Source organism: Malania oleifera, chromosome 5 (assembly GCF_029873635.1).
Source record: "Malania oleifera isolate guangnan ecotype guangnan chromosome 5, ASM2987363v1, whole genome shotgun sequence".
Taxonomy (NCBI): Eukaryota; Viridiplantae; Streptophyta; class Magnoliopsida; order Santalales; family Ximeniaceae; genus Malania; species Malania oleifera.
The window spans coordinates 38,261,658-38,270,434 of NC_080421.1; the positions used below are offsets into that span (position 1 = coordinate 38,261,658).

At 34.5% G+C, this 8,777-nt stretch overlaps 2 protein-coding genes across 2 annotated transcripts; both read right to left on the reverse strand.

Moving 5' to 3' along the window:
* Window positions 1-569: 569 nt before the first annotated feature.
* LOC131156171 (uncharacterized) lies at window positions 570-1,462 on the reverse strand. The gene is made up of 2 exons (XM_058109635.1): window positions 1,202-1,462; window positions 570-1,033 (listed from the first exon to the last, which is right to left on the reverse strand). Exons 1-2 carry the CDS (start codon window positions 1,309-1,311, stop codon window positions 709-711), a joined length of 435 nt encoding a protein of 144 aa, XP_057965618.1. The 5' UTR covers window positions 1,312-1,462; the 3' UTR covers window positions 570-708.
* Window positions 1,463-3,119: 1,657 nt separating this feature from the next.
* LOC131156172 (multiple organellar RNA editing factor 8, chloroplastic/mitochondrial) lies at window positions 3,120-7,269 on the reverse strand. The gene is made up of 4 exons (XM_058109636.1): window positions 6,759-7,269; window positions 5,102-5,199; window positions 4,948-5,013; window positions 3,120-4,263 (listed from the first exon to the last, which is right to left on the reverse strand). Exons 1-4 carry the CDS (start codon window positions 7,193-7,195, stop codon window positions 3,377-3,379), a joined length of 1,488 nt encoding a protein of 495 aa, XP_057965619.1. The 5' UTR covers window positions 7,196-7,269; the 3' UTR covers window positions 3,120-3,376.
* Between the last annotated feature and the right edge of the window lie 1,508 nt (window positions 7,270-8,777).

Below are 8,777 nucleotides of genomic sequence, written 5' to 3' on the forward strand. Positions count from 1 at the left end.
TACACTTTTGTGCACTAATCTCACATTTTTATCTTATAAAAGGCACCTTACATTATTAGAGCACAAACTATCTCGATACACCCATGATCTATGTAGTACAATATTCAATTTCTAACATTCTTATTAGAGTAGTCCACACCTCCACCCACATGATAGTGTACCTTTGGATGGCTCTAATACCAAATTTAACGGTTTCAACCCAATTTTTTTATTGACGTATTGTCTTTTTTGACTCATTAGTCTCACGATTTTGTCCAATAAAATGTATCTCACATAGTTATACTCAAATCATCCCTATAAGTCCAAACTCTCTAGTACACATTTGATATACGACCGTGATATAAGCTCATAGTCCATTCACGGGAAGCACTTGCATATGTATTGTATAAAGTATTATTTGTTTTACAGTCAATCCCAAACTTCTAAAATATTTCTAGTTTTTTCTTGTCATTAGTCTTAATTTTAAATTTTGGATAAAACCCTAATTTATTGTACTAATGGTCCTCAAACATGTTTGAGTTTTATAGTAAAATAAATTTTGGTATTGAATGAAATCATTTTAGAAGCCATTTTAATAGAAACTCACAATTCCATTAGGTTATCTAGTAAGGGCATCCGAGCTCCCCCAAAAGAAAAGTCCAAGCCGATACATGAAACGCAACCCAGAAATAATTAAACACAGACAATGAGTAAAATTGTCCTTTCCTGTTAATCACAGGCCTGGTTGGCCAGCGAGAAACGTTTCGCCTGCGAAGCCGCCGCCCCTTCCGAGACCAGAGCCTGCATTACCAGCGTCTTCACCTCCCAGGCGGTGTACGGGAAACCCTTTCTGGCGTAGGAGTTGAGCAGCGCCGCCGTGGCCTGCTTCAGCAGCCTGGCGAAAGCGTTCTCCACGTCGTCGTTTCGAGTGGCCGCCTCCATCAGCGTCAGATCCCACCTGTACCGCTCGAACGCCCTCGACCCGAACACCTTCGACACCGCCGACGCTGCCGGCACCATCCTCGGCCACGCTTCCCTCCTTCCGCTCCAGTACCTGCCACCATGAACCACCACCACCACCGTGTCAGACTCACTACTCATCCCTGGGTTTGACTCAATCAGTTTAGTGGCCCACCCGGATCGACCTGGCTGCATCCGCAGAGTTCGTCGACCCGAGTGGACTCATTCTGCCAAAAATTTGGGGGTTGGGGGAGTGACTTACTGGGGAGTGCATCTTCCTCTGGATCTTGAATAGAGAAACCCAGGCGTTGGTTTGCCGTTAGCTGCTGCTAAGAGAAAAATAAAGAGAAGAAGAACGAGTCGACTTGGCATTGGCTTGCGATGGCTCCTGTCGCCCTCTCCGGTTTGGTACTCTGTTGGAATTTTGAACTATTGAAGTTGGAGATTTGGATTTACCCCCTTATCCCCTCCTTTTTCCTCGGGATGATGAAGCCGACGTCGTTTCACCCTGAATTTATTTTATTTTAAGACCATAGGCACTCTTGACTCTTTCAAGGCCTAGCTAATCCACACCCGTGGAAGGGCCTTCTCTTAATTTTCATACACTTTTTAATTTGTAAATACTATTAAATTATTTTAGATGACAAATTTAATTGAATAGAACTCTTAAATTATAATAATTAAAAATATAAGGATTAAAATATATTTCATGTAATTGCATTGATACTTGATTTGGGCCTCTTTAGAATATGAAAAATATTAGAGAAAGGTACGAAAAGGAAAATGTATTACTTTCCGTCATTTGGTTATTAAGAAAGATGAGAAAGAAAATTAAGAAAATATAATAAAAAAAATTAATTTTACACATCATTAACTTTTTATTTTGTTTATTTTCAATCATATTACAATAAAATTTTAATTTTGATATATTTTTTTATAAAAATAAATACAATAAAAAATTTTCCTTTTCATTTTTTCCATTTTTTTTTATTTTCTCAAATAAACCCTTGATATAATCGGAGCCTTAGGTCCTATTTGGAACTTGGAAAATATAGAAGAATTTTTCGCATATGGTTATCGAGGAATATGAAAAAAAAAAAAAAAAAAAACACACACACACACACAACAAATTAATACATAAAAATTTAATTCGTACACATGATTGGTATATAAATTTTCTTAATTTTTTCACTATATTAGAATAATTTTTAAATAATAGTTGATATTGCGAGAAAATACAATGGAAAATGAATTCACTTCATTTTTTTTTTTCTTTTGCCAAATAAAATCCTTGATCCAAGCATACCTTTACGCTTCATCTGAAGCGTAGACAATATTAGGAAAAGAAAATGAAAATATCAAAGATTTTACTTTTTTGTAATGGTTTTAAAAAAAAAGTGAGAAAGAAAATAAAATAAATATAATAAATCAATAAAAAAGTTTAGTTTTATACATGATTAATACTTAATTCTTTTAAATTTATAATCATATTAAAACAAATTTTATTTTTAATAATAATTATGAAGTAGAAATACAATAAAAAATGAATTTTGTCCTTATTTTCTTTTTCCTTACTCTTTCCCAAAAAAAGAAAAAAAGAACCTTAGCCATTTGAAAGTTGAATAATATTAAGAAACTTAGAAAAAAAAAAAAGAAAATTAAAATATATATATATATATATATATAAATTACTAATGAATAAAACATGAATTTTGAACATTATCCAATGAGTTCAACATAGTTTAAACATTTTTTCCCCATCTTTAAACAAGTCGGTTGGTAGATTTAGATAAGTTCATTGATAATCCCATATATCCATACTTATTAAATATCAATTATTCCATGCCCATATTCAAACTCAAATCCAAATATTCAATTTTCTCATGATTAAAACAAAAACTCCTAAATCCATTGTCAAAAAATATAAAAAATAATAATTTTATGATTAGAATATGAAATATTTAACAATTATCAAATTATGAATTTAAAAATAATTTCAGTTATCATGTTGTAAAATAAATCATTCATCGAAATGAAAATGACAAATTATTCATCCGCAACAAATTATCCAATCCGAACCATCACAAATTTGCAGCTTAACTAAGTCGGATATAAATTCTCAATAATTCACCTAATCTGCTAGAGTATCCAAACCATCTACTAGGGCACTTACATCTTAATTCAAGCATCCAAAATTTCAACATTTTAATTCAATAACATAGCCTATCATAGCCTGAACAAACTGAGCTTGCACCTTATGAAGGCCAACCCATTCGACAAAGGTTTCTGTCACAAGGAATTCCATAAATTCAGAGTCCACGGGTATACTTACACTTCATAAGAACAACGCACAACAGAGATAAAAAAAAACAAGCAATATCAATCTCTCCATTGGCATACTTCAAGCTGGCTGTGAGCGGTTTCAACAAAAAATGCTTCACACGTCCCTAGTTGGGTTGTAATTATCCTGATACTCTCTGTTGGCAACTGCACCAGGCATTTCCCTGTTTTGGTAGCTCATGTTACCATTGTTTGGAGCATCCCTGTTCTGAAAGTTTGATGTGTTCCACGCATCATTGCTGGGCACATTAGTGGACCATCCTGCACTTGGGGGTGGAGGCATTCTCCCCATATTACTCTGCACTGCACCCATATTGTTGTTCTGTGGCATTCCTCCACCCATGTTGGGCTGCATCCCACTCATATTGTTGGGAGGCATACCCCTCATATTATTGGCTTGTGGGACCCCAGATGTGTTGTAGGGCATGCCGCTCATGTTGTTGGGCTGTGGCATACCAGGTTGGTTGTAAGGCTGTGGCATACCTGGATTGTTGTGAGGCTGTGGCATCCCAGGGTTGTTGTGAGGCTGTGGCATACCTGGATTGTTGTGAGGCTGTGGCATCCCAGGGTTGTTGTGAGGCTGAGGCATAGCACCGATGTTGCGTTGTGGAAGACCACCAGGGTTGTAGGGCGGCGGCATGTTGTTCGACTGTGGTACACCAGTATTGGGAGGCGGCACACCACTCATGTTGTTGGGTTGTGGCATTCCACTTGCTGCTGCATTGTTTGGTGGCATCCCACTCGCATTGTTGGACTGCTGCATTCCTACTGTGTTGGGCACAGGAGACTGGAAAGGAGGCATGTTACCCCTCTGCACTCTGTTCTGCATATTCTCTCTTCTTCTTTCAAAGTTCCTTGATCTATCAATATTGCGAGGTCTGTCATTGCGCCTGTTTCTCTCATTGGCACGTGCATTGTTTCTTACCCATTCCTCATGGTACTTGGGGTCATAGGGAACAGCCTTCCCATCAATAAAAGGCTCCCCTGCCAAATTCAAAATGGGAGAGAGAGAGAGAGAGAGAGAGAGAGAGAGCAAAATGACAGGCACATCAGTAATAAACGACCAACTTCATGCAAATAACCAAAAAGCTAGGTAAACCAGGCACAAAGAGATAGCAATCCCCTAAAGGATGATAGCCTGAATAGCCGGACTACTGTTCTTCTAAAGCATTCCTGAGATGCCAGAAGGTACTACATGAAGGCACAAAAGTATCAATAAAATAGGCAAAAAGTGAAGAACAGCTTCCACTATTCCAGTCCCACCTTTCTAATTAAGGGAGATACCTTTTACCTCATACAATGCACCTTAGAATGGTAAAGGCCCAAAAATGCATGGCAATTAGAAAGAAATGCAAAGCGCATACCATCATGCAACATTGCAATACCTTAACCACAAGGGCACTCACTCAGATATAAAATTACTCCTTGTCTTCCATAACATACTAGGGCACAACTCCATACTTGTAAAACACACTTTAAATTTTCCATAAAAATTATGAACAGAGAACACAGATATATTTCTTAAAATCAGAAAACCAAGCCCACATTAGAAACTCAACTCATGTCAAATACTATAAAAAATTTGGAAAGAAAAATAAACAGAATTCTAGATTCAGCAGAAGGAAATAATTTAATTTTAGCTACCACTTGAAAGAAGCAATTTCATACCTCCATAATCTTTATTCTTAACATCCAAATAAGAATCAGGAAGAACCCAACGGACTCTGGGCAATTCTGAGGGAGGGGGGGAAAAAAACTCAAGACCATTAGCACTCCCTATTATACAGGAACACCATACAACAGCAACTTCAAACATAATTACCTTTGATCTTGTATGAAAGCTCTTCAGAAACAAGGGCCCCAAAAGCAAAGTAGTGCTTTGTTGAGACAGAGTAAATCTTCATCCTAGCTTCTTCCTCACTGAAAAATACATCCAAGATGTCATATATATATATATATAGATTAAGGCTGAGATCAGCAAAAAAAATGGGTTAAAAACTCATTTTTCAGTTGGCTAAAATATAATTCAGACAATTTGTAATTCAGTGGGCCACAAGGTAAATTTTCTTATAAACAGGTGGACTTGAGGGGATCAGGGACATTCAAACCCTCTAAGCCTTAAGCCTTCAAACCTCCTCTATATTTAATGTCCTGTTATAAATTTGGTTCAGCTTTCTTTAACCTTACTCTTCCTTTCTATGAAAGAAAAAAGTAAAAGCAACTTCCCCTCCCATGAATAAATTCATTGAAGAGGGCATATCATATAATTAGGATGAAAAATGAGCATATTTTTTGCCAATACAATACTTCTGAGAGGATTTACTCATGTAGTTGAATTTAAGACACAAGAATTTTGGCGTGACACATATTTCACCCACACAAGGAATAAATCCTAAATCTGCTATGATTCTATAAAAGATACACTGTTCACTCGCTGAGCCAACTAGTGAGCACAGTGAATTATTAAATTCGAAAGGAAAAGAAGCATTTGAATACTAATAGTCTTAGAAAGTTCACATCAATAACATTTTCTGCAGTCACCCAAGCTACAAGGTTGAAAATAATTCAAACTTCTATTTTTTTTTTTTTTTGCCTCAATTATATTGCAACCAAACACATGGAATTCATGACAGGAAAGCAAATGGCCAAAAAGCCAGACTCTAATAATACTGGTAAAAAAATCAAAGGAAAAAAAAAAAAACACAAAGACACTAAAAATCAAACCTAAAGAAATCCATCTTCATACCTCAAGGCATGCTATGTTCTGATACTACAGTAAAAAAAAAAAAAAACTAAAAAACAAATAGTGGAGAGGTGGAGACCGTGGAGTATTTCAATTAAAAATTCTCAGTTTCTCTAAATAGAGAAAGGAATAAAAATTCAAAAGCTATTAAGTTTTTGGTGATAATGCCAAAATTTGAGAATCTTTCATTTCTGAGTAAATATAATTTCCTTCTCGAGTAAGTTCACCTAAAGGTCAAATACAGATGCACCCATGAGCTTTGGCAATGTTGTTGATCAATTTTACAATGAGTTGAGTTTTACTCATTCTAGCCCCTCTGAATAGTCTGATTTTTCATCCATGACAATAGGAACTAGAGGCCTATTACCTCGACTGTGTTTCAAAAATAGAGAATTTAGCATCTAATTGTTTACCTATCAACCCCTTTAACACAGTGGTAGAGTATCGCAAGTCATGAATTCAAATCCAATGAGGGGCTTTGGATTTTTTTTATTTATTTATAAAACTTCAGTTGCAATATTCATATTTCGGCAGGGAGTAGAAACAGTTTAGATATTTCTGCTTGTAATAAAAAAGTAACCAACCATATAATATACTGTCTTAATGAGATATAGATAGTTAACGAATCCAGCTTCCCCTTCCATCAATCTCAAAGGAATTAAGCAGACCATAACCAAAGAGAAACTATGAAAGTAAAACCAACAGAAAAAAGAAAACGAAAAAATCCACAACAAACCTTCCGACCACCATCGCGAGGGTTTTGATGTAGCTATCGATAATATCGTCTCTCGTGGGGTCACCCTCAGGCTTCTCCATCACAACTAGCCAGTGTTCGAAATCACACCCATCGAGCAAGATCGTCTCTTTGGGAGGACGGTTTGACCAGTTGGGGCTCGGATCGTTGAGAGAGGACGCCGTCTGGCGAGTCGAGAAGCATCGGAGGGAAGCGGTCGGCGACCGAGAGAGGTGGCCAGCGGCGACCAGGGAGCGGAGGCTGAGAGAAAAAGTAGAGGAAGGGAGAAGGGACCGAGGACGAGGCACAGGGAGGGAGGGGGAGGAGCAAACGAGTAGAGAAGCTCGGGTTTGCTTGGAGAGGAGAGAGCGACAGACTACACGAAAAGCCATGTCTTCCGTCGGTGCAAAAACCCTAGCAGACGAGAGAGAGAGGGACATTGAGGATTAGAGGTCAGGGTTTTGGGGGCTTTATTTTGGATGGAGCGACGGAAATTTGTAAATGACCCTGGCTTTTTCGAAATGACGCTAATGTCCTCTCTAATGTAGCGATTTTCGAGTTCCTTTTTCCGTCTCTCCAGCCTCGACTTCCGTCAGAATAGTCTTTGGGCGGTTTCAAAATATCTGAATATTGGCAGCATAACAAATTCAAATCAAATCAAAATTGAAATTTTAGTGTCTATTTGGTATATTTATTATTTATTATTTATTATTTATCATTTATTATTATTATTTTTTTTATAGTTAAGAAATAAATTATAAAAATATGTATATTTATATTGCTAATTTTCTATTTTTGTTACTGATTTTCATTTATTTATCAAAAAATTAAAAAATTAGAAAAATTCAAATAAAATCAAATCAAAATTTAGTATCTATTTGGTATCGTTATTGTCTCCTATTTTCTGTTTCTATTTTTATTTTTCTACAGTAAAAATATAAATTATAAAAATATATTTATTTATGTTGTCAGTTTTCTGTTTCTAATACTGGTTTTTAGCTGTTTGCAAAAAAACTGAAAAATCATATCTAAAAATCAAATTTTATGATTTTCATTTGTTTTGACAACGTATTGTTAAAAATTTTAATATCCAAAAATAATTGTTTAGATTAATTTATTCATTTTATACACTTTTAAATTAAAATCAAAATTAAATGATCACATGAATTTAAATATAATTAAAAGAAAAATATACACAAATTTAAAAAAAAAAACTAATAATAAAGTCAATTACAAAATACTTTTGCTATTTTTAATTGTCATGTCCAATAAAAATTTTATTGTAGAATAAAAAATTTGAAAGTAAAACAATTAAGTAAAAATATTGTAATAAATTTTACTTTTATTGCAGTAATTTTTTTAATGTGTATTATTCCTAATGTACTATTTTAATCATATTTATATAATATTATTTGATTTAAAGATGAAAATGATTGTTTTTTAATTATGTTTTAACTTGTATTAGTTTTATAAATATTAATCAAAAAGGTTGTTGGTTTCCAGTTTTTTATTTCTATTTCTAGTTTTTCAATTTTCGTTTATCTAATTTTTTACAGTGATACCAAATGGCCATCGGTTTATTTTTTTCGAAACATATTAGTGCCGAATTAATGGTTACTTAAGTCAAATTGGTACTATATATATAATCATATATTTATAATATTATTATATAAAATATTGAATTATATTAATATAATTCTATCATATTTTAAAATTAAAAATTAATTTAGGACTACTAGAATGTATGTGGCTAACCACACCAAATAAGGACTCAAAACAAAAAATAAATAAACAAAATATAATTGAACAAACCCTAAAAGAACTAGGACACACTAGCATATGCACAAGTCATAACCACACTATTGGAACTGATGTATTCCCAAGAGGGGGGTGAATTGGGTATTTAAAAATTCTTCTTAGGTTAAACCAAATTCCATAAGAAGTATTACAAAAACCTAGCGTCTTTCTATGTAATCACAAATTCAATCAAATATTCAAACAATAAACATATTTTATCAAGGT

Excerpts from the sequence above, each read along its gene's own strand:
- LOC131156172 (XM_058109636.1), bottom strand. The coding sequence starts at position 7,195 with ATGTCCCTCTCTCTCTCGTCTGCTAGGGTTTTTGCACCGACGGAAGAC. Across the intron at positions 5,200-6,758 it reads CTCGCGATGGTGGTCGGAAG|TGAGGAAGAAGCTAGGATGA; the intron begins GTTTGTTGTGGA and ends TGTATTTTTCAG. Across the intron at positions 4,264-4,947 it reads TAAGAATAAAGATTATGGAG|GGGAGCCTTTTATTGATGGG; the intron begins GTATGAAATTGC and ends TGAATTTGGCAG.
- LOC131156171 (XM_058109635.1), bottom strand. The coding sequence starts at position 1,311 with ATGCCAAGTCGACTCGTTCTTCTTCTCTTTATTTTTCTCTTAGCAGCA. Across the intron at positions 1,034-1,201 it reads AGAGGAAGATGCACTCCCCA|GTACTGGAGCGGAAGGAGGG; the intron begins GTAAGTCACTCC and ends TCATGGTGGCAG.